The sequence below is a fragment of the Peromyscus eremicus genome, chromosome 1 (assembly GCF_949786415.1).
Source record: "Peromyscus eremicus chromosome 1, PerEre_H2_v1, whole genome shotgun sequence".
NCBI lineage: Eukaryota > Metazoa > Chordata > Mammalia > Rodentia > Cricetidae > Peromyscus > Peromyscus eremicus.
The window spans coordinates 76,830,624-76,856,166 of NC_081416.1; the positions used below are offsets into that span (position 1 = coordinate 76,830,624).

Genomic DNA, 25,543 nt, shown 5'->3' on the forward strand with positions numbered 1-25,543 from the left:
ACCCCTCACATCCTAGAGGATTTGGAGGCAGTGGCTGGGGCTGGGAGTGAGCCTGGGCTATATAGCCCGCAAGACTCCTTCCAGGGCCCACTTTATCCAGCCAGATCCAGCCTCCTAAATCTTCTATACTCCCTCTGAAACAATGCCAGCAGCTGGGAGCCTGTGTTTGGGCACATGAGCCTGTGGGGGATGTGTCACATCTAAGTCACAGCACCGCTCCAAGTAATCCAGCCCCATTCCGAGTTACTGTGAACACTTCTATGGGAGGCAGGGCATTCTGACTTGTTCGAGGAACTACCATGAGGTGCTTACTTTCCCATGTGATATTAATATTCTGTATAAAATTAATATTAATGATAGGAATACTGATATCCTGGTAATGTTCTGAGAAAGATTGCTTGTTCATTTTAATGAGTGAGAACCTTTCAAAAGCCAAATGGAAGTTCTTAATTAATGGGAAGTTAGGTCACTTACAGTCCTTCACCATTTAAATAATGCTGCCACCAGTGATCTTGACGTTGTGTTATTTTGCCTGTGTGTAAGATGAGTTCCAGGAAGTGGTGTCTCTGGTCACAGACATACACATTTCGCAGACCCTGCATCTGAATAAGTCTGAGGATGGGGTGCTTCTGACAAGATGTGGACAGAATGCAGACTGAAAGTGATGCCATATCCCTGTAGCTGTTGGAGGTCGGGGTGGGGGAGGGGGAGGCTGTGGACCAGTGTATGGATGAGGGGTAGGGGGGTATGTATGGTGAGGGTGAGTGGGATGTGTGTGTGCATGCGTGCGTGTGTGTGTGTGTGTGTGTGTGTGTGTGTGTGTGTGTATGTGTGTGTGTGCTTACTTCCTAGGGTGCAGGAGGTCTTCTTTCAGTGGCTGTGGGTTGGAGACGCATTGGTGATGGGGTCTCTGAGGAAAAGTGAGATCCACTCCTGTGTTCATCAGTGAGGCATGACTTCAAACCTCTTTCCATCTCTGTCACTGTGGGCCTGGGTGATAATGAACTTTCTAATTGGAGGGGTGGGATAGACACATCTTTAAACGCTGAAGTCTTGCCACAGGTGCTTCAGGAGACACCGTGGTGACTTGTACTCCCCTGCCTCCAAGCACCTGACTTGTGATGTTTGTATGGATGTCATAGCAACAGTATCATCTTCTGTGTCCTTTGATGGCATGTCTGTAGAGTCCTTACCAGCCTTGATGTTTTCACTCTACATTCTCTATTCTTGGGTGTTTTCCACTTTCCCAGGGATCTGGGTTTCAATGTCAGCTAGCTTTTTCGAGAATGGCACATGGGTGCCACAGTTTCGAGTGCTTTTGTGTGTGAGATCAGCTGCCTGTCGCCTTTGTACTTGAACCTGCCATTCACCCTCCTGAAGCCTCAATGGCTTATGCCTCCTGTCTCTCAAGAGCAGCCTGTTTCTGCTGAGGATGGGTTGGGCAATACTTACTGTTGGGGCTGCCAGATGGCCCTTGAGCTGGGGATGCTGTCAGATAATCATGAAGAGAAGAAAACATCATTTCGAGTGAGGAACTTTGCCTGCCAGTCAGGGCAGCTGGCCAAAAGATCATTTCCCTTCCCTAGTTTGCTTGGGACATTTGTTACTCTAAAAATCTGCACGGCCGCTGTGTACATTCATACAGGCTGTGTACTGCACGGCTTTGGGAAACGTCATTCGAATAAGCCTTGGTGTGAACTGTCTTCTAGTTTTGTGCAGGGGGGAGGCCCTGTGAGCTTGGTCTGGAGGGGGGCTGGGGACACAGAATTCCTTTATCCCAGTGTCTCTTAGACTGCAGTCATTTTCATAGCACTGTTATAGATTTATTCCTAACAGCAAACTCATGTTCTACTGTGATTTGTTTTGTTCTATCCTGGTTCATATTTTCTTTACATAAATGAATTTAAAGGGGAGGTTTTATGTCTCAATTAGAAGTGGAAAGCCAGTAGGACTTGCCTAAAATAGAAAAAGTGTGTGTGTGTGTGTGTGTGTGTGTGTGCGCGTGCGCGCGCGCGCGCGCGCGCGAGCGCGAGCGCGGGTATATGCACTAACAGAGTGTGACCATAAAATGAAAGCAATGCATCAGATGCCAGCTGGAGAACTCAACCATCCCTGCCACATGGGGCCACCCACCTCCACCCCTGTCCCTCCTGGCACCTGTCCCTCTTCTCTCAGCAAGTGTTAGAGGGTCAGTAAAGAGTACTGCATAAAAGCAAACTTTTCTCCTGGAAGTAACCTGTTGGGAGAGGAAGGGAGACTGGAGGCGGCAGAATGGGCTCCGTCTGAGTCAGGATTTCTGTTGCTGCAACGAAACACCATGACCAAAAGGGTTTTGGTTGGGGAGGAAAGGGTTTATTTAATTTACACTTCTACAGAACTGTTCATCACCGAAGGAAATCAGGACAGGAAGTCAAGCAGGGCAGGAACCTGGAGGCAGCAGCTGATGCAGACAGAGGCCATGGAGGGGTGTTGCTTGCTGGCTTGCTCAGCCTGCTTTCTTAAAGAACCCAGGGGTAGCTCCACCCACAGTGTGCTGGGTTCTCTTCCATAAATCATTAATTAAGAAAAATGCCCTACAGGCTTGCCTATAGCCCCATCTTATTGAGGCCTTTTCTCAATTGAAGCTTCTTTCTCTCCAGTGACTCTAGCTTGTGTCAAGTCGACATAAAACTATCCAGTACAGGCCCCATGAAGGAATTCAACATTGACCCTCATATTGTGAGCCCCTGGGGGACCCATGGAGGCACAGACTTGGCCTAGTCCTCTACCAGCTGCTGGAACATGGCATCTCCACAAGACGCCTCAGGCTTCCCTCTGTCTGTTCACCGCTGAGTTCAGTGCCCTTCAGAGTGGCATGGCTTCCAAGCCGGGCCATTCTTTGGTTGTGTCAATCAGGGTTCTGCCCTTGCATCAAATCTTTCCAGTAAGTTTCTCGATGAAAAGCGGGGCCTCTGCAACCTGTCTTCCATCCCTGTGTTGTCGGGCGAGTCTCCTGACCTCCTGGCACATTAGGCTTTTCATCCATGAACTGAGAATGCTGCTGGCCTTTCTCCAGGTGGTTATGAGGTCCCCCCAAGAGCACGTGGACATGACAGCAGTGTGCACACGGACTGGGGTTCTTTCTCCACTAGGTTTGGTGTCTTTGCTTTCCCTGAGATTCTTCTAATGAGAAAGCAGAGGCCTTGAACCCCAGCTGTAGCCAACCATCTGGCTCACAGAGAGATCATAAGCCACTCAAGGCCCTCCCTGGTTCTCAGTTTCTGCATTTGGTTCCTGAAGTTCCCAAGCCCTTCTCCCACCCCAGAGAGCATTTCTTCAAGGGAGGTAGTCCCACGAGTGGGCCATGGCCTCCTGGCTACCCAGTAACTGTCCTCTCCTTTTCAGTTTATCTTCTATTTGGGGGCGGGGGAAGATGGGTCGGGTGTTGAAGGATTCCTGAAGACAAAGGAGGGAGCTCCCAGAAGGAGACCTTGGGAATAAGGACAGAGTATTGCTGAGGACTGACCACACACCAGGTCCATGGAGTGCATCATTTCACTGGACAGCAGTCTGTCTCTGTCTAGGGCGATACTGACTGCTGTAGGAAGAGTGTGTGTCTCCCTGTTCACAGGTGATACTTGATTTCCCACTCCAGTGACTCTTTGATGTAGAGGTTATGGAGAAGGCAGTTCTCTTCTGTCTGGTGAGGCCAGGCAGCTCCCACATTGTTTCTCTGCCACTGCCTGGAGGAAGGAGAAGGTAGGCGTCTGTACAAGAGCCCCCTTGGGAGGTGCCATACACCACTCACACTTAGAGGAGCAAGACTCAGTCATGAGACCTCCTCTAGACCAGGGCATGCTGGCCTGGCTGCCATTTCTGGCTGTGGAAGCATTATCTGGTGGATAGGTAGCAAGCCTATCACACTGCATGTACACAAGGTGATAGAGAGCTGTGTGGAAATGGAAAGCTTGGCCTGGAGGTGGGCTGGGGACACAGAATTCCTTTATCCCCGTGTCTCTCAGACTGCAAGCATTGTCATAGCACCTTTATAGATAGAGGTGGAAACTAAAAGCCAGAGAGCCTGCCCTGGGGCACAGAGCCTGTAAATGGTAGAGTGAGGACTAGCACACGGGACCCAGGAGTGCTAACACTATGGTATTACAATACTTGTTGTTTTGTGTTTTTTGAACCAGAGTCTTGCTATATAGCTCAGGTTGGCCTTGAACATGTAATCCTCTGGTCTTATGATGACAGATATGCACCACCATGCCCAGCTAGAATGTCAATAACAAACAAAATTTTGGTTCCATAAGTCTGAAATCTTGTAGAATGACTCTGTCTCCTTGGTTTACTTACAATTCCTCAAATGCCAGAGCAAAGGTGTCTGGAGGCCACGGTGGTGCCAGTCAGGGTGCCAGCAGGGGCTCTGTCTTCAGTCTGCCCTCCACTTGTAGAGACCATTATCCCCAGAAAGATGTCCCAACTCTGGACTCCTGCCAGGAATCAAGGCCTGACACCATCTGTAAGAGATAAATAAATCGAAATATCATCAGCGAATAAGTGTGTGCCATCTGCTGCCCTGTCAGTTCAACTGGCAGAGGCCTCCAGAGAACTCCAAGAAGTGCTTGCCAAGCCTCCGCTGCCAGCCTAGTATGAGAAGAGAAGCGCCCTGAAGGGCCCGCTGACCTGCTCTGCGCCCATCCCCAACACTGTTCCTTCCATCTGGCCAGCGTGGGCCTTTCGCCCTTGCCTATTGTCTCTTCACTTACTGGCACATTTACTGGGGACCACTCTGATCTTTTCTGACCTCCCAGCAAGTTGGAATTACCTGCTTAGAGAAAGGTTCCCTTGATGCATGCCCAGGGCTCTGGCTCTTTGTGAGACCTGTCTCAAGACCAGAGTCCAACTTGGAACCAGCCTGATCCAAGGCCCTGCAGCTGGGTCTCTTCTGGGAAGCTGCCGGTTATTCTGACTATTTGTGGAAGCCTCTTTGGAGACTTCCCGCAGGACAAATGGGTTTCTCTAGATCCAGCCAACTCTGCTGAGAGACAGTGCAAGACAGTGTCCAGAACAAAGGCTCTGTGCCATACTGCTTGGGTTTGGCCACTGCCTCTACCGCTGGCTGTGTGATGCTAGATTCAAGTTTCCGTGCCTCAGTTTCTTCATCTGTAGAATGGAGGATGGTAATGACACCTGCCTCTTAGGTGCTGGTGGTGTGCTGGTGGGCTGCATGTGTAAAGCACCTGGAAAGGGGCTTGATAAAAAGGATGTATGTACTGTGGCTACAGAGCAGGGAACAGTGGCACACTTGCATCCTTATAGCACTCACGAGGTGGACATAAGAATGATCCAAGTTCAAGGCCGGCCTGGGTTACAGTGAGTTCATGGCTCTGTACTACATAGTGATGCCCCCTCTCTTATAAACCAACCCAAGCCAAACCTAACCCAACCCAACCCAAACCAAACCAAACATCTCCATATTAGCAAATGTAATTTGTTGGCTGACTTTGTGAGGCCAAGGTTACCACTGTCCTCCATCTCCTGCCTGTCTCCCACCCTTGCAGAAATCTCAGCTTCACCATCTGCCGGGGTGTCGAATGAAATCACACTCCCCAGACTCAGCCAAGGTTGGTGGGCTCCCCACGTCCCCTCTCTCAACAATCAAGCTCTACTGCCAGCTAGGACCTGAGTTTCTCTGTGTCCATGCCAAGGGCAACTTGGCCACTCCGCAGCACTCCCCGCGTCTCTGCCAGCACTAGGCATCTGTCTCTGGCCGCTTTCCTTGTTTCTGCTTGTGGCTATGCCAGGCTGCCACCCCTGCTCCTGCTGAGCATGCAGAATTACGGCTTCCTGCTTGCGGCTTCCAGGGATGCTCAGGGCTCTCCATGTGGGAGTAACCCTGTCTTACCTGAAACCCAGGGAAGGAATAAAAGATAGCTCTGATAAACTGAGCCAAACCCAGGGCAGGTGCTTCGCACTCTACTATTTCAATCAGTCCACAAACCTGGAACGAGGGTATATTAATCCCTATTCACTTTCTGTGGTTTTGCCCATCAGTGGCCAGACATAATAAAAAATAGTAAACAGGAAATCTCAGAAGTAAATCATTCATAAGTTTTAATTTGTGAGGCATTCCAAATAGCATGATGAGGCCCAGTGCTCTCTGCCCCACATGACTCATCCCTTTGTCTGGAGTATCCACGCTGTATAGACTCCCCTCCCATTAGTCATTCTCTACAGACAGACCATCATAGACCATGTGCGGGAAGATCAGCTTCACAAAACTGCCTTTCCATTCTTGCTGTGCCCAAAAGACACACAGTGTCTACAGCATCTGAGTCTCTGTGGTTTCAGGCAAATGGAGATCTTGAAATGTATAGCCCATGCATAGGACGGGACCATAGTGTTTAGAAAATTTCCACTTGGCAGGCAAGAGAAAGGATTAGAGAGGTGGACCTACACACCAAAGTTACACAGCTCAGAGGAAGGAGACGACAAATGTGAACTCAAACCCCACTTTCCTTAGAGTATCTTCCTTTCAAGAAGGAAGCCTTGAGACCCGTGGTGAATGACAGTAGGGGTGGGGCCAGTCCCTTTGCAGATGTTGCCTGACTTAAACCTGAACAAGCTCAGCATCTTGTTCACATCTATTCCTCATTTAGGCCTCTTGTCAAGGTAGGAGGCTAGAATGATCATCCTCCATTGGGGGAAAAGCTCCCCAACAGAATGACTGGAAAAGAAAGCATTATTTGTCTGGTATATCTTGCTTAACAGGTGGCTGAGCTGGGATTTGAACTTATGATTGCATGAAGCCCCCTTTTAACCAGGGGGCTCAATCTGCCCAGCCTCCTGTTGACCTGGGGTACCCTGCCTTCCCCTATAGTCCACACAGGAGCCTCTTTCTTAGTGAGACCTAGATTGCAGGAGCAACCTACTGGGGTGACGCCATGGGACCTAGCCTGGATGTGAGGTCAAAGTGAACCAGTTTTATCCTGGCCAGCGGTGTACACAGTGGATTCTGGGAACCTCCTTCCTGTCTGGGCTAGCCCCCCTGGATCCCTGAGTAGGGATGGGCCTACTGATAGCTCAAGGTGCTGCATGAAAAGCACCTTTTGGGTTCCAGTCCTCTAGCCAGGCCCTTGAGGACAGTAGAGCAGGGGTCCTAGCAGGGAGGGAAGTCTGGGTGCAAAAAGCCAGCAGTCCTGGGGGATGGAGCCCTGGGCTTCTATTTGTCTTAGTGAATGACTTCAAAAGACTTTTTTCCGACCCAGCATCTGGGGTTTGTTTCAAAACAAGCCCACAGCGGTGGGTGGGGAGTGTGTGGAGGCTAGTTGATTGCCCTGACCAGTGGTGTTCTCACTGGATTCCTGGGAGCCCCCTTCCTGTCTGGGCTGGCTCTTCTGGGTCTGAGTCAGGAACTGATATAAAATGAGACATCATTGTAAGACAAGGACCTTCAGAGTTGTGGGGGGTGAGTCTCTATGGTGAGGCAGATGGTTGGGGAGCAAAGTAGGGTCCTGGTGACAGAGCTGGAGGACATTTGAGCTGGATCTTGAAGGCTGGTAAGATCCTCCTGCACAGAATGGAGGGGGGGGGGTGAAGGTATAGAGTAGAAAGGATAAAGACATAGAGGGTATCTTAGGGTTTCTATTGCTATGATTAATACCATGACCAAAGCAGTTTGGGCAGGAAAGGGTTTATTTCAGCTTAAGTTCCACATCGCAGTCCATCACTGGAGAAGTCAGGGCAGGAACCTGGAGACAGGAGCTGACATGGAGGCCACAGAGGAATGCTGTTTGCTGGGTTGTTCCTCATGGCTTGCTCAGCCTGCTTTCTTATACACCTACTAGCCCAGGGGTGGCACTGTCCACAGTGAGCTGGACCCACCTCATATCAGTAATCAATAAAAAGGTGCACTATTGGTTTGCCCCACAAGCCAATCTGGTGGGGGCATTTTCTCAATTAAGGCTTTCTTCTCTCAAATGACTCTTAGCTGGTGTCAAGTTGACATCAAACTATCCAGAACAGAGGGTCAGATGGGAGATGGCAACCCATAGAGTGAAGGATGGCACTCAAAGACTGGACTGGTACCAGCTGCATACCCATGATCCCTGAACTTAGGAAGCCAAGAGGATCGTGAAGTCAGCCTGGGTGACATAATGAGCTGTCTCAAAAAGCCAAACCCAAAATCAATATAAAAGATACAGTGTCTGTGATGATCTCAGAGTGTTCAGGTCCTCTGCTTGGTGACACAGTATGCTGCCCTCAGAGCTATCATTGCCCCTGCAGTGTCAACATCATTTCTTGTGTATCTCTTCCCTCTGAAGTCCGCCTGACACATCCCATTCCCGTCCCTGTCTTTGCTGTGCTTGCCGATACACCGGCCGCCCCTCCGCAGAGTTCTTGAGAAGGCAGGCTGGGGAAGGGTCTCCATTGTTTCTTGCACAGCCATGTCCCCAGCACCCTCAAATGTTCCAGGCAGTGAGGCCACAGCAGTGACCAAGACTCGTGTGTCCACAAAGCGTTGTTGGTTGTTGAACATGGGTGACATCCAGGTTGCGGAGGTCCAGCATCAGGGGCTGCCTTGTTTAGGAGTGCCAGGGCACTGTTCTCTGATGAGAAGACTCAGGGGTGGCTGAGACACCAAGATGGCTTCAGGTCACAATGGAGGTTTATAAGGGCTGGGATTTAGTCTTCTTGGCTCACTGTTGTGTTACCAGCACCCAGAACCATGCCAGGCACACAGTAGGTTTTTAGTAAAGTTTGGCAGAATATAGTTGCATGGATATGAAAGGCTGATATTGCTCACTTAAGGGAAGTTGCTTACTTTTTATTGGCGTGTACTCTACAGGATGGGGGGGGCTTCGTTATGACATTTTCACACATATGTGTGACATAGTTTGGTCACTTTCAGCTCCCATCATCCTTCTTCTTCTCAAACTCTGCTTTTGTGTTTTTTAAAATTAAATTATTATTATCAGTTTGTGTGTATGTCAGTGAGGTGTGTGTGGGTGTGTGTGCCACAGTGCATGTGTAGAAGAGGTCAGAGGACAACCCTGTGGAGTCAGTTCTCTTTTTCCACTTTATATAGGTCCTGAGAATTCACTCAGGTCTCCCGGCTTATGCTGCAAGCACCTTTACCACTGACCCATCTCTTCAGGCCATCTTTTCCCCCTTCAAATCTAGATTTTGCGTGAAAGAAAACATGAATTTTGTCTTTGTGATACTGTTTATTTTCCTTAACACAACGATTTCCAGTTCTTTCAATTTTCTTGAAAATGACAGCATTTCATTCTTGATGGCTGAGCAAAACATCTTCCTTCTCCATTCACTGGCCGCTGGGTTTCGTGTCTGGTCCTAGAACTCCGCTGTTGTGAATACTGCTGTGATAAACATGGGTGGGCAGGGAAGGAAAAGGATATTTTTAGGACTCAAAATTAAACACTTCTAGATAAGCTTAGTACATTGGTTTCAATTTTTATGAGAGAGAGAAAACACGCTGTGTGGGTTCAGGCACATGATCTCCAGGCAGTTTCAGACACTGTCCACACATTCACCTCTAAGGTCCAGGACAGGTGTGTTCTGTAGACAGCCAGGACAATAAACAGGCAAACAAACACGTCTTGCAGACCTGCCCACACTCTGCTCCTCCAGACCCTGAGCCATGAGGGCCTCCTGGTTGCCAGGTCTACACCCTGTTCGTGATTCTATAAATAGACACACTACACCCCTGGGATGGTACCATCTGCTTCCTGCCAGGCCCCAGTGACCCAGATGGCTGGTATGTCAATTCTCATCTAACCAGACAACAAATTACCTAACTACCCATACCCATAGGGTCTCTTCAGTCACTGCTGGTCACTGACATCATGGGTGGGTGACTGGTACAGGGTCTGTGCTGAGTCCCACTTGAGGATCTCTGAGGGTGTACTGCCATGGTGAAGAGGCCCCCTTTTGGGTTTATCCAAGTTGTTGTATTACCAGTAAAGACTCAGGAGTCAGACATTGGGGTGAAAACCAAATGGATGGAGTGGTGGAGGAACAACCAGCTTCCCTCATTTACTGGAGACCCAGCAAGTGGATCCCTCCACACACCCCAGACCAAAAAAGGCTGTGAATCTCTAAATCCCTCCCTATTCCTTCCTGTGCGTCTCTCTATCTCCCTGGGTCCTCCGCCCTCCCTATGTCTAATTCTTGTCAACTGGTTGCTGGCTCCACCCCCAATCCAAGGTTAATTTTATTAAGACAGTCTTGGAGTTTTACAGTACAATCAAATATCCCGCAACAGCACCCTCTAAGGCTGTGGGAGTGAATGTGCCCTATCCCTTCTAGGTATGCAAGAGCCCATGCGTGTATTTCTCTAGACATAGTGCCTGCTCTGTGAGGGGAGCAAGCAAGTCAACCTTCCTGTAGCTGAGGACCCCTTCTAGCCTCTGAGTCACGCAGCATTTCCACAAGGTCTTGGACACCCTCCCGTTCTTCCTGTGGGGAAAAGATTCTTGCTGAGCTCGACTCTTTCCCTTTCCTGGGGCCAGTACTCCCCAGGGGTCTTGCCATCTCTTCAGGGTGCTGCTCATGAGGTCCAAACTGTGTCTCCTCTGGCATCGGCTCCCCACCACCACGGAGTCATCTTCCATTGAAGCAGGTTCACATCACCTTCTTGGGGAGCTCTGGGGATACCATGGGACTTGTAGGGACTGCCCTCTCCATCTTAGAAGGTCAAGTTGGATGGTGATTGACACCCTTCGATGCACAATTTGAATCATCTGGGGGGCTTTAGACCCAGGAAATCAGTCTCTGTGTGAGACCTCTTTCCTAATGCAGACCTCTTAAATCCAGTGCCCTTCAGGACCCTTCCTATCCTGTTCAGTTCATGGTCCAAGAAAGAATGTTGCCATCAGGTGACAGCAAGATCACAGTGCTTGGGTCTGGCCTCCGGCTCATATGTATGTGCGTGACAGAAGGGTCAGTGCACTTGTCTTTGGTTTATATCCCTCATAACCGTTTAATTAAACATATCAACTTAATAATACCTGACACATTGATGCTAGTGCCGTAAGGGCCACTTGTAAAAGCAGCAAATCAATATGTCGCCAGGCAGCCTCTCCCCCATTAATGTCTAGCGATTAATCGCCTTTGTGGAGGCTACGGCATCTTTTGTGTTTAGATGTCAGTTGTTAGGCATTTGGTTGTTGAAGTGTCCTGTCTTCCTCTCGTCAAATCTATGATTATTCCTTAAATGTCAGCTTTGCCCTGCATAGGCAGTGTAGGCTGAGTCGGACCATATCTGCTCACATATATTTTTAGCTTTGTGAAACAGAAATAAAAAGTGTGAGCACCATTTATTTATCCCCACGTGTATTTCACTGCCTGCCTAGAGTTATGTTCCCAGGGGATTCCTTACAGGACCCAGCTGCAAAATGTAGCAGTGGCAGCAGCTGGCCACAGTTGGAAACTGACATAGCCATGAGAATAGAGGGCTGAGGTGTTTCAGGGCCCGGAGTTTGGAGTTGGGAGTCCCGAGCTTTGTACTCTGGTCCATCGCTTGATGGCCCTGTGGTCTTGGATGAGTTACAGAAAGTTCAGGGCCTCAGTTTGTTTCTAAAGTGGGGCTTCTTGGAGGTTGTTATGGGATGAAAAAGAATGCATCCCACAAAGGGAAGAGACAGCCTCAGTAGACAAAAGACAATATTAGTTACCTTTCTGTGGCTGTGGCAAAATACCATCACCAATGCAACTTGTAGAAGAGTTAATTTGAATTTATAATTCCACAGGCATGGGAGTCCATGATGGCAAGGAGGCCTGGCAGTGAGAGCAGAAGCTGAGGGCTTCACTTGAAACCACAAGCAGGAAGCAGAGGAGAAACCCCAACCTCTGCCCCCAAGTGAGATGCTTCCTCCAGCAAGGCCACATCTCCTAAATCTACCTGTCTTAGTCAGGGGTACTATTCCTGCAATGAAACTCCATGACCAAAAGCAATTTGAGGAGGAAAGGATTTATTTGGCTTATGCTTCCACATCACTGTTCATCATTGAGTGAAGTCAGGACAGGAACTCAAGCAGGACAGGAAGCTGGAGACAGGAGCCGATGCAGAGGCCAGGAAGGAGTGCTGCTTACTGGCTTGATCTCCATGGCTTTCTCTGCCCCAGGTGCTCTCCAGATTCAAAGCAGTCCTGAACAGAATTCCAACTTACTTTTCTGCAAAATATTGACACGTTGGTCCTAAAATTCACATGAAAATGCCAGGAATTTGGAATAGCTGAAACAAAATTTAAACTCAGAATTTCTCATGTCCAAGCTTACTACTAAGCTCCACAGACAATACAGTGCTGGCATAATGGTAGCCATGAAGAGCAACCTCATACAAGATGGAGCCTGCACTCATACTGACGGGTTTCTGTCAATGGGCCAAACAATCCATGCTGAGAAAGTTGTCTTCAGCAGTGGTGCTGGAATAGCTGGGACCTGCATGCCAACACCAGACCCCTTCATACACAGACCCATGGTCAAGTGCAAGTATTAAAGGTACAAGACTTGGAGAGTGAAGAGGTGAATCTCCATGAGATAGGCTAGGCAATCCTGAGATATGATCCCAAAACACGCAGGATGAAGAAAATTGCAATAAGTGGGTCTTCATTAAAGCCTGAACTCTTTATTCTATTGCCTGCTTGCCTGCTTGTATCTATCTATCTATCTATCTATCTATCTATCTATCTATCTATCTATCTATCTATCTATCTACCTACCTACCTATCTATCTATGTATCTATGTATCTATGTATCTATCTATGTATCTATCTATGTATCTATCTATCTATCTATCTATCTATCTATCTATCTATCTATCATCTATCTACCTATGTATCTATCTATGTATCTATGTATCTATGTATCTATGTATCTATCTATCTATCTATCTATCTATCTATCTATCTATCTATCTATCTATCTATCTACCTATGTATCTATCTATGTATCTATGTATCTATGTATCTATCTATCTATCTATCTATCTATCTATCTATCTATCTATCTATCATCTATCACCTACCTATAATCTATGACCTGTTGATCTGTCATTTGTCTATCATCTATGTATGTATCATCTATCTTTCTGTACCTAGCATCTGCTTCTTCATATCTATCTAGGTATCTACTAGGTATATATCCAGGCAACTTCAAGGGCATCCCTAGTGACAAAGGGCAAGCAATTCCCAGTGTTAGGAAACTAGAGGCCTCATCCACTGTGGGTGGGAGGCCAGATGGCCCAGCTGATTCGTAGATAGCCCGTGTCTCCTTGAGGTCATGACCCACGATTTTACTCCCAGGGAATGCCCCCAGAGAAACAAAAACTTGGCTACCAAAACCTTGTTCATGACCACTAGCAAACGCCAGTCAAAAGGAGCACACACCCATGCCCTTGGGCTAGAGACTGGATAGCTGAAATGCAGTACCAGCGCTGTGTGCCTTGTCTTCAGGACACATGGTCCAAGACTCAGTGGATGCTGGGACCCTTCCGTAGAGCAAGCTGCATCTGGACTAGTTCCCCTCATGGCCTGCAGTGCTGCCACACAGTCCCCAAGCTGTCTGTCCTTCCATGTTCTCTGCATGGGGCCTCTTTACACCATTATTCTCACACTTGGGACCTTCATTAACTAGAATAAGGGTTACCCAGACACAAGCCTTGTGATACTTTGAAGTTCATGAGGTAACAAAGAGGCTGCTGAGGGACTGCCTAGAGGTGTTTGTATACAGTGTGGATTCATTGCTCAAATGGCTGAGGAGTAGAAAGAGTAGAAAGCAAATCAAAGGAATGTGTTCTGTACTAAAAAAAAAAAAAAAATCAACAAAGTGCCAATACACTGTACACCTCAGACACCTTAGAACCGTGATGCTAAGAGAGAGAAGCCAGTCACAGAAGGCCACGGACCGATGACACCATTTCTGTGAAATCCTACACTGAGTAAACCTAGAGACAGAAAACAGATTAGTCATAGCCTAGGGCTGGGAGGGTTGGAGGAAGGGAGGATGGACTGCTAATAGGTACAGGGTTTCTTTCGGGGACAATGAAAATGTGGAAAACTGATTGTAGGGAGTGTCACCAAGACTTGTGACAATACTGGGGACACATGGAGAACCATTGACTTTCCTTAGAACAATGATCCTGGGCCATGTGAATTACACTTCAAGCAAAGCATTGCTAAAGGGAAGAAGTAGCAAAACCCTGGCACATAAACCTTAAGTATGACCTGGAGCCAGGCTTGGTGGGAGCAGGAGCCAGAGCTGGTGCTGGGAGCCCGCCCTCTCCAGGCCCAGGAGAAAGTCAAGGGCCACCATATTCCTACAGGCCCATGCAGATGTTTTAACTTCTTTTAGATGGGTAAAGTGCTTGATACTTAACACATTCATCTTTATACCAATGAGGTTGTGAAATATAAATTTTTTGAGACAGTGTGCTGGCTAGTTTGACATCAACTAGATTCAAGCTAGAGACATTTGAGAGGAGGAATCCTCAAATGAGAAAATGGCTCCATAAAATCTGGCTGTAGGACATTTTCTTAATTAGTGACCAGTGGGGGAGGGCCCAGCCCATTGTGGGTGGTACTACCCTGTTCTGGTGGTCCTGGGTTCTATAAGAAAGCAGACTGAGCAAGCCATAGGGAGAAAGTCAATAAGCAGCACCCCTCCATGGCCTCTGCATCAGTTCCTGCTTCCAGGTGCCTGCCTGCCTGAGTTACTGCCCTGACTGCTTTTGATGATGAACTGTCACATGGAAGTGTAAATGAAATAAACCCTTTCCTCCCCAGGTTGTTTTTGGTCAAGGCATTATCACAGCAGTATAGCAGTATTAACCCTAACTAGGACAGACAGGGTCTCACTATAAAGTTTGGGCTGTCTTCAGATTCATGATCCTCCCAGCTCAGCCTCCCAGACGCTGGGATTATAGGCATCTGCCACTACACCTGACTGAAATATAATTTTCCATTAGTTTTCTTTTCTCTCTAGGGAAGAGGTCATGAAGGCAAAGAATCCAAGATCCAATCAGTGTGCTGGTCTGGTCTGAATTTGAACACCCTACTTAACCTCTACAGCTTTTGGGAAAATAGTATATCATTGAAGAAAGTTAAAAACAGTTTACTCAAAATCTAACGAAACATTCAATTTTCTTTCTTGAGGGGAGGTGTTGTTGAGCTTGAGCCCCGTCCTCATGCGTGCTTGTTACTCTGCCACTAGGCCAGCTCCTCACCCCCTTTCTCCTTATTGCTCCCTTCCAGAATGTTCTTGCTTATCAACACATCTCTCTTTGTATTGTTGATCATAATCTGAGCAGCACTGTTTTGCCAATTCAACCCAGGCTGGTGGCTCGGCGTCTCAGAGCCTTGCTGTTTTCATCCGTAAAGGAAGGGTCTGGCCTCTCGGTGAGGAGCAGAGGGTAGAAACAAGCATGCCTGAGCACTGGCATGCTGCCCACCCGAGGGTGGCCTGATGGATCTTGGGCAGGAGTGACACAAATCAGAGGAGAGACAACCCCTTGGAAGAACTTTCAGGACCCCCCTCCAGGCCCTGGCTTCCTTAGCCCCAGCTGCCACCACGGCATTCAGGGCCTTGCCATTGTCCTGTGGCTGCCCGGAAGCTCAGGATCCAGAGTCCTTCAGGGAACTTTGTCGGAGAACTGTGGAGGTTCCAAACAGGCAAGAGGAATTGGGGAAGGAAGGGTTTAGAGAGGAGCCTGGATAGGCCGGTGGAATCCTCCCTGGGTCCACAGTGGGAATTTGAGCTCTCCTCTCTCTGTGTGTGTGTGTGTGTGTGTGTGTGTGTGTGTGTGTGTGTGTGTGTGTGTGTACATCTGCTTCATGTGATCAGCATACAGAATGGACAGGAAAGAACTGGATGAGTCTGGGAGAACAGGACGCACAGCCTGGGCAGGATGATGGTCAGGAGGAGATGCAGGACAGGAGGTGGAGGAGCTCAGCTCTGTGGCTTGGCCAGGGATGGGGAGCTGGTGGTACCTACCCAAGTTCCTGGTACACAACAGGACTGCTTGGAATCCTGGTTGAAGGAGCTGCCTGGGTCCGGTTAGGGATGGTGCTGCCTCTGGCACTCTTGGGAGGGGTCAGGCAGATTGTGAAGCTGTGTCCTTCCGTTCTGAAACCCTTCTTTTCTTTCCCAAGGTGAGACATGCCGCAGCTTCATTGACCTGGCCCCAGCCTCAGAGAAAGGTAAGTAGTTGGCTCTGTCCTCCCTGGGTGCCTGCCTCGGTCTGGTGGTTTGTCAGAGCCTGTCTGTCTGTCCTGCAGCCCTGAAGCTTCTAGAAGGTGGATGTCCTGTCACACAGCGCTGCCTGTCTCTGGGTGTGATGAAGTGAGGGGGGCCAGTGGAGGAGGGGCACCTTCTTCCACTGTGGGGTAGGTAATGATCCTACCCCACAGACTTGCCATTTCCTTGGAAAGCTCCGTCAAGTCTCATGGGGAGACTGAGGGATAATGGATAAGAAACTCAGTGTCCCTCAATTGGCAGAAAGGAGGCAGTTCTCTCAGCTGAGCGAGTGTCCAGCTGCAGGGACTGCTTCCTCTGCTTCTTCAGATTCCCTGGAGCCATGTCCTATTTGTGCACATGGCCAATCCTGAGGTACTGGGTTGAGCCACCAGGACCTGGCTTTTACCACAGATAACTAGCAATCACTGTGGTGAACCAGCAGTTTTCACAAAGAGGGCTGGTGGTTCCTGGGGGATTGGTTACTAATCGTTGTCCATCTCTGTCAGCCAAGACTTCTGTTAACCTCAGATGAAAGGTCTGTCCCTCTTACTGCCACTGCTGAATGGGAAACATCCCAGAGGGATTACATCACCAGAATTTCAGATCAAAGGGCAGGTAGAGCTTTTGAGACAGGACCTTGAGTCCAGTGTGGGCTTGTTTGAGCAGGACTCCGTGTGCATGCCTCCCTTAGAATGGTGGGTGAGCTCTGCAGATGGGTATGGCCATGCAGGTGCCCTGTGGAATACTGTGTGTCTGTGTACAGTGTAGGCATGTTGGCCCTGCTCTTCCAGCGGTCTCAGGTCTCTCTTGCTCTCTTTATGGGGACTGAGGGCCCCCAAGAGCGTATATCATCTGTTTTACCGGTGGTGCCGTTTGACTTTTAGGGCTTGGTGGCCACACAGAGGACTGTCTGATGGCATTTATCAAATGTTTATGAGGAGACTATGTGGCAGGCTTTGTCACTTGGTGATAGAAGGCTTTTCTGTCCCCACGGCCTCTCAAAGGCTCTGGCTTTTCCTCTGGGTGGCAGGGTCAGTTTGTGGCAGCTGAATGGCTCTCCCAGCTGCCCCCTTAGGCCCCAGGTGCTCTTGGGTCAAGCTTCCTGCTCCCCATATTCCCTCTGCACTTGATTCAAATAATAGCCCAAGGCGTAGAGATGAATGACTTTCTCTGAGCCATCCCCCACCCCTCCCTTGGAGTCTGCCCCAGCGAGTTCCCTCTCTCCCCAAGCACACTTTTCTTCTAGACTCTGTGGGCCACACTAGCTTCCTCCTTCCTGGAGTCCTGATCTGCTAAGGTAACAGAATGCCCCCTGCCAACACACACCAGTGGGCCTCACTGCACAGTTCTCTGGGCCCTGTTCTTCACACACAGAGTCACACAGCCTCTCCCACAGTTGAGGAAACAGGAACAGGAACCTCCCATACTTAGGAGGTTGGATTATAACCTGGTTCTTTCCTTGTTTTTTTCTTTTTTTTTTTTTAAAATGCTTACATTTAATTTATTGTGTATGCATGTATGCATGCACATACGCACCACAGCACACGTCTGCAAGTCAGAGAGTAATCTGTGGGGATTGGTTCTCTCTTTCTACCATGTGTGTCTTGGGGGTTGAACTCAGTTCATCGGGTGGGTTTGGTGGCAAGTGCTTGTACCCCTGAGTCATCCTTCTGCCTGCTGTTTGTCTCTTGAGACAGGGTCTCATGTAGGCCAGGCTGGCTTTGAACTCCTGATCTTCCTGTCTCTATGGAACCCGGTTCTCAGATGTCTGGTTCCTCTGCTGCCAAGGTAGATCCAGGGGATTGTGGGAAGCCTGGGGTCCCTTCTTCATGGCCTCTGCGTGAGTTCAGGCTGACATTTCCCTCCTTGCCTTAACCTTTGTTCTAGACATTTTTATGTTTCTGTGGCAGATTATTGGCTACTCAGCCACCATGATCTTATTATTTATTGTGGTGGTTTGAATAGGAATGGCCTCCACAGACTCATGTGTTTCAATGCTTGGTCACCAGTGAGTGGCACTATTAGGACATGTGGCCTTGTTGGAGTAGGTGTGGCCTTGGAGTGGGTGTGGCCTTGTTGGAGTGGGCGTGGCCTTGTTGAAGGAAGTGTGTCATTGTGGGTGAGCTTATTTCTTATTTATTTAATTATGGTGAGTGTGGACTCAAGGACTCACACATTCTGGGTGAGTGCTCACCAGTGAGCTACACCCTAGTGTCAGAATGATTTTCAAAATTTTATTTATTTTTTTGTGTATGAGTGTTTTGCTTGCATCTATGTCTTTATACCAAATGTATGCCTGGTGCCTGAGGAGACCAGAGTTACAGACATTTATGAGCTACCATGTAGGTGCTAGGAACTGAACCTGGGTCCCCTGGAAGAACAGTAAATGCTCTTAACTGTTGAGCCATTTCTCCAGCCTGTGTGTGTGTGTGTGTGTGTGTGTGTGTGTGTGAGTGTGTGTGTGTTTGTGTGTGTGTTGTGTAGTATATCATCTTTCTATAGCCCAGGCTAACCTCAAACTCATGATCCTCCTGTCTGAAAATCCTGTGTGCTGGGCTCAAACCTAACTTAGAATGCTCTTTTCCTTTTAAAACAAAAATCACATAACAGATCCTTCCTGTGGGTCACATCTTACTCAGGGTAAACTCAGTATTGTTGCTATGGTCTTATAGGCCTTATGTGACCTGGCCTTCTACCCAGGATGGCATCTCCTGCTACCTCCCCTTCCTCACCACATTCCAGCTCCAGAACACTTGCTGTTCCTTTGGTCAGCCAAGCTGATGTGTCCCCCAGGGCCTTTGCACATGCTTGCTACTCCCTGCTCCCGGAAAGCTGTTCTTCCAGAACTCTGTCCCAGTTATCCATGTGGTGATACTTTGTTTGTGCTCTAACAAATAAGGCTTGCCTGGAGATCAGAGTGTAGAGCTAGCCGCTATTAACCATAGAAGCCAGGCAGTGGTGGCACACACCTTTATTTCCAGCACTTGGGATCTCATGCCTTTGATTCCAATACTTGGGAGGCACATGCCTTGAATCCCAGCAGTAGAGAGGAGGAAACAGGAAGTGATATGGCTGGGCGGAGAGAGGAATATAAGGCAGAAGGAGATAGGAGTTTGGTCCCCTTTTTGGCTGAGGAGTTGGTGAGGTGAGAGGTGGCTGTGGCTTGCTCCTTTATCTTTCTGATCTTTCAGCATTTACCCTGATATCTGACTCTGGGTTTTTATTATTAAGACCAATTAGAATTCGTGCTACATATACACACTTAGAGAAATCTTAGTAGCACCTAAGTGCATATGCTAGAGACAGAGGACTGCTATGGGCTCCCCTTTGATGTTAACTAATACTGCATTGCTTTATCAGTATTTGCAAAGACATGCACACGCCTACTTGTGGATGTAGATGTCCATACATTTTATGTATATGGAATCATGAATTCCCTTTTTTATCAGTACCCACAACTTCTCACTCCTCCCCCTCATCTCCCTCCTCCCCCACATCCTTCTCCTCTTTTTCCTTCTGTGCTATGGGTGAACCAAGACCTAGCATATGGTAAAGCATGGGTTCTACTCCTGAGCTGCACTCAAGCTCTCTCTTCCTTTTGTGAATAGCTAGAGATTATCCCTCCCATGACATGGAGACTTCATTTAAGCAGCTGGACACTCAGTCTGAGTTGCTTTTGCACCTTGTTCTGTATCATAGCTAAACCTTGGGGACCTGCACACATCTCTTTCTCTCTCTCTGAGGCCAGTACACTCCCGGGCCTGGGAGATAGCCACCTGCAACTTTTCCTTTTCCAGCTCTAATTGTATGACAAAAGCGCCACACCTCTTTTCTTTAGAGGACCTTGTGCCTCACTCTCTCCAGGATTTCCATAGTGACCTCTCAGCTGGCTGCCTGTTTTCCAGGCTGCACTGCTTAAAATCCATTCTGCACCTACAGAATGCTCTAGAAGAGAATGATGAGCTTGGACATCTGACAGCTGCTTACATCAACATGGGGTGTGGCCGATGGTGCTAGGCCTGCCTCCCTACTAACGTCTGTTTCCCTAACTCTCCACCATCTTCTCATGCCTCTGTGCCTTGCTGATCTTGCTTGACCTTACAAACTTCTATTCATACTTCAAACCCTTCATAGGCATGACTCATTTTGGAAAGCCATCCCTGAACCTCCCCAAGACACCTGTCTATAGTGATGTGCTATGTCAGCACCAATCACACTGTTTTGGAGCCTTGTTTACCAGGCTGGCACTCCCTGAGGACAGACAGTATGTCTTGTCCTCTCTCACTCTAGAGTGCCAAACGCTATTGACACACAGGAAGCATTTAGTAAAGGTTTGTTGAATGAAAAAAGGAAAGAAGGAAGGGTCTTGGGCATAGAACTGGGAGATACCTTTTGTTTAGGGACCTGGATCCATCCTCTGCAGCCTGCATCTGCTCCAGCCTTCATGGCTGAGCAGCTTTAAGCTGTCTCTCTCTCTCTCCACTTCCTGCGGCCAGCAAGCCAGGGTCTTTGACAGGGACCAGGCAGGAATCTGTGGGAAACAGTGTCACAACTAGCTGGTTTCATGTCTCAGTGCTGTGAAAGAGCTGAGTCGGTTCTCGGCGCGCCCCTCCACTTTCTCAGCCTCTCCACGGCTCTGCCCTGAATCATAGCGCCATTCTTCAGCTCACTTAATTTAGTGCATTTTATCGATTATGTTGTAGAAGTGGGATATGCGGCGATGAGAACATGCTGGAGAGTGGAACCGCCTCCGCAGGGGCCCAAACTGCCATTGGCACTACCCTGGGGTCGTTGCTGGCCAGCACAGTCCTCAGCCCTGCCACTTGGGCTCTATAGTAACAACCTTCCTTGAAAACAAACACACAGCAGAGCCCGTTTACCTGGAGCTATTTTACCCCCCATCTTACCCCCTACCCCAGGCAGGCACCCCCTACCCCAGGCAGGCACCCCCTACCCCCGGCAGGCACCCCCTACCCCAGGCAGGCACACTGTCACCTTGCTCAGGAGCAGCCTGTCCTGTCCTATGTCACCCAACCTGGTCCTGCAATTGTCTTTCTGTGTGTGGATGGAGCTGGGCAGTATGGAGACTCTCCTAGCCAACCTCTAGAGAAGTGGTTCTCAGCAGGTGGGTCACGACCCCCCTGGAAGTTGCATATCAGATATTTACATTGTGATTCATAACAGTAGCAAAATTACAATTATGAAGTAGCAATGAAAATAATTTTATGGTTAGGGGTCAGCACAACATAAGAGATTGTATTAAAGGTTGAGAAGTGCTGTTGTAGAGGGGGCCAGAGCCACAGTCTGTGGACAGAGACCTTCAGGAGGATAGGTGGATGGTGGGTGATACAGGAAGGGTCTAGAAGTGGTTTCTTGTCTGGTCCCAGGGCAGCAGGAGAAATAGCCCTGTGGGATGAAGGGCCAGTGAACATGCAGACGGCGCTGTCAGTGTGGAGACGCAGCAGCTTCTCAGGAGACGGTGGTGAAGAGCTGAGCAATGGAAGGAAGGGAGAGCCCAGAGAGGCATAAGTGCTCGCTCAAGGTCACACAGCGGTCAACACTGGCTCACCGCCTACTGCAGAGGACTTTCGAGCAGTGTCCTGTGTACTCTGCCTCTTCCCTCCTCAGCCACCCTTCCCTTGCCGCCGCTGAGCCTCAGGGCCACCGACCCCACCCCCACCTCCCCAGCTCTAAGTCTGCCTTTCTTTCCCAAAGTTCAGCATCTCTAATTATGGACTCCTGTAAAGCCCCTCAGCCTGGGGGAGGCCGGCTCCCAGATCACAACATCTAATGGTTACTTTAGCTGCTCCAATTCCAATTACGAAGGATTACCTTTCCAGGTAATTAGGGATCTGGGTAGCTTTGCCTGCTCTTTCTCTCACAGAGCGTTGTGTTAACCCTGACCAGTGACCGGCTTTCATGTTCTATAATTGGAAATGCTTCCTCTGTGCTGAGAAGCCTGTTGAGCGTAAACAGCGGTGATTTAAATTTCTAAGTGGCTCTGTGGGCTCTGCACACTCCGCTGAGAGATCGTTGTGCGGCTCTGGGGTCCACGGGCTCAGCACAGGATTGGGCAGCACGCATCCTGCACGTTTGGGTGAGGGGACCAGGATCCACAGTTTCGGTTAAGGGAACATTTGCCTGCAAGTCTACCCGCTGCTCACCGCTGAACCACCCTGCTTGGGATGCCCTGACATTTGTAGCCAGATCTTATCGAATGTGTTAGTTCACTGCCACTGTAACAAATACTCGAGGTAACTTACAAAGAGGCAGGATTTCTATCAGCTCATCATGTGGGAGGCTCCATCCCCTGATCCTTGGCCCTGTGGTTTTGGGCTTATGTGAGGAAACACATCTGTCGGGGTTCAGTGGCAGAGCACACAAAGGGAAGGCTGGACCAAGCTTCCCAAGTCCCCTTTGAGGCCACACCCCCAGTGACCTCACTTCCTCCCCAGATCTGTAGCGGTCGCATCTTCCATATAAAGGACACATCACTTGTGTCTGACATCTGCCATGGGCATGGTCCTATGTGCTCCTCCATGGTGCCTGTGCAGTGCGAAGCGTATTCCAGAGAGCCTGTACTACCAGGCACAAGCACATGAGATGCAAATACTATGTCAGTGAGTTGAAACAGCTGCTGGTCTGCTTTGTCAGGGCAATAATAAGAAAAAAGCCAATCTGTATTCAGTATGGATCCCTTTCCTTTTTTTTTTTTTTTTTTTTTTTTTTGAGGCAGGATCTCACTACATAGCTCAGGCTAGCCTCAAACCCATGATCCTCTTGCCTCAGCCTCCTGAGTGGTCAGATGACAGGGGTGCACCACTGTGCCTGGCACAATCTCTTTTCAAGTATTTCCCTGGTGCAGTTGAGCATGGGCACAGACTTGTGAACACAGAGGGCAGACTGTGGTTTCCTCCATATAATTGACTAATGGAAATGCATGGGTATTTAATAGGTGCTCTGTGAGTTCACAGAAAAGCACATAGCTGTGGGACCCACCGCCTGGTTAAGGCACAAAAACAGGGCAAGCTCAAAGATGTGAGACCTGCAGTCCCCAACGCCCAGCCGGTGTGGCTCGAAGCTGCAGCTGCCAGGCTGTGTGCCTCCCTGCTATCCTTATCTGAGGCCCCGCGGCTTGCTGTCTCTCTGGGCACTGCTTTGGTTTGTTTTAGACTCCTCTCCAGCCGTGGCTTCAGGAGGCCGATATGTTTTCCTTAGGATGCTTTAAAATGACTCTTAAGAACAACATCAAAAGCTTATAGGGCTGAGAGACGGTTCCATCGGTAAAGCGGTTGCTTGACAAGCGTGAGGATCTGAGTTTGAGCCCCAGGACCTCCAGGAACAACACTGGGTGTGGGTAGCATGAGCTTGCAGTCCCAGCGCTGGGGAGGCAGAGATGGAGGATCCCTGAGGCTCACTAGCCAGCCAGACTAACCTGCTTGGCAAGCTCTAGGAAACTGAAAGAATCAAACAAAATATAAAAGAAAGGTGAATGATGTCTGAAGACTGACATCCTCTGGCCACTGCATGCCCAAACACACACACACACACACACACACACACACACACACACACACACACACCAACTTATTTCTGTTTTAGTAAATGCCAGGCCCATCCATACAACTAACTGGGAAGTTGAGGCTATCTCTATACCAAGCTATGCTTGGGAAAACCGAGGCTAAGAGAGGTGGAGCCATCTTGTTTGAGACATAATGGGCAGGGGCTAGGGTTTTCCCTGTGTCACCAGAATGTCTCCTGCTCTGGGAGAGTGAAGTGAATCCTGGGCAAACTGGCCAGGGAGGTGAGCTGGGCAAGGAGGGACTGCTGGGGGTGGGGTGGGGAGTGCAGGGGCTCTGGTGACCCCCCAGCCCTCTGCCTCCCGTGTCTAGCTTTGTTTCCTTCTTGCTCTGCCTGCTGCTCCGAGAAAGGGACAAAGCCCCCAAAGGTCACATGCTAAAGGCTTGTCTCTCAGCCTGGGGCACCTCTCAGAGCTAGAAGAAACTTCAGGGGCAGGCCTGGTGAGAGCCAGTTAGGTTGTTGGCGCTGTGCCTCAGGAGGGAACGTCGGGACCCTGGACCCTTCTCTCATCTCCCTGCTTCCTGCCCACCAGGAAGGAAGCTGCTTTCCCACTGTGTACTCTTGCCATGATGGACGGTGCCTCCACAGGTCCAAAACAAGGGGCCAAGAGACTGTAGCTGAAGCCACCCACAGTGATATCCTCCAGCTGAAGCACTTCTTTCAGGCTCAGGAAGCAAAACCCGGAAGCCCCAGGAAACTTCCAGAGTTGTGGAACTGTCAGGACCCCTCCTGCAGTCATGCAAACAGGAACACTGGTGTGGCATCCGTGGGGGTACAGCTTCCGGGGGTGCAGCTTCTGTGAGTGACCCCAGTAACCTCACTGGTTCACCAAGCTGGACTCTGGTGGGATGCTGTCTTCAGTCTGTTGTTGGTACCCTAGCTGGAGTTAACAGAGGTTCGTTCATGTCACCCCTGGAAAAGTCACATGACACCTCTGAAGCTGTAAGCCATGGTGAACCTGTCCCCATTTCAGTCGACTCCTCCAGGACTTTGTCCCGTGGAACAGAAATACAGGGGTGTGGGCTCAGCTGCTGTGGAGCTCTGTGGCTGCCGCCGCCGGCTCCGTGTAGTAAGTCTGCTTCCTTCATAACAATCTCCAAGAAATGGGGTCCCCTTTGCAGCACCCTCTCTCAGCCCTGGCACACAGTAGACACTTAGTGGGCTCTATCTGCATACCAGTCTGCTGCAGGCATGCTATTCTGCTGAAGCCTCATCATAGCCCCCAAAGGTGTTTCGGTTTTTCCTGTTTCTCAGAAGTTGAAACAGGGAAGTTGAGCTTAGAGAGGCTAGATCACCTGTTTGGGGCTACGCAGTGTCGGAGCTAGGGTTTAATTGTACAGCGTCGAAGGGCCATGTTGAAAAACATGGGCTCTGGATTCGAATTCTGACTCTGCCTCAGTGTCTGTAAGGACATCAGGCATGCCACCCATCTCTTATAGCTCCGTGTCGTCCCCTCTGTAAGATGGGGATGGTGGTATCGCAGCATGCGGTTTATGGGGTTCTGAGGCCCAAATGAGATGATCCATGCAAGAGCAGACTGACAAATATTTCGTTCTGTTCCCCCTGGCTAGCTGCAAAGGAACCCAGTTTGTGTTTATGTCTGCTCAGCTAACACTCAGCCGCTCCCCCGAGGGTGGCGCAGGATCCCATCCACCCCAGGCACTTTCTCACCCTCCGTTTCATTCCCTCCACAGCTCTCTGGCATGGTAACTGTTGCCTCTGGTTT

At 49.3% G+C, this 25,543-nt stretch overlaps 1 protein-coding gene across 5 annotated transcripts in view; it reads left to right on the forward strand.

Annotated features, from left to right (window-relative positions):
- Positions 1-25,543, forward strand: part of Gsg1l (GSG1 like) — a 170,811-nt gene that overhangs the window by 45,719 nt on the left and 99,549 nt on the right. For 4 of the 5 annotated variants that reach the window (XM_059251114.1, XM_059251120.1, XM_059251135.1 and 1 more), the window contains exon 2: positions 16,152-16,199. The exons of the other annotated variant lie outside the window; for it this stretch is intronic. In XM_059251114.1, the coding sequence (XP_059107097.1) occupies positions 16,152-16,199 (48 nt within the window). The remainder of the gene's footprint in view (positions 1-16,151; positions 16,200-25,543) is intronic. 5 annotated transcript variants of the gene reach the window in all.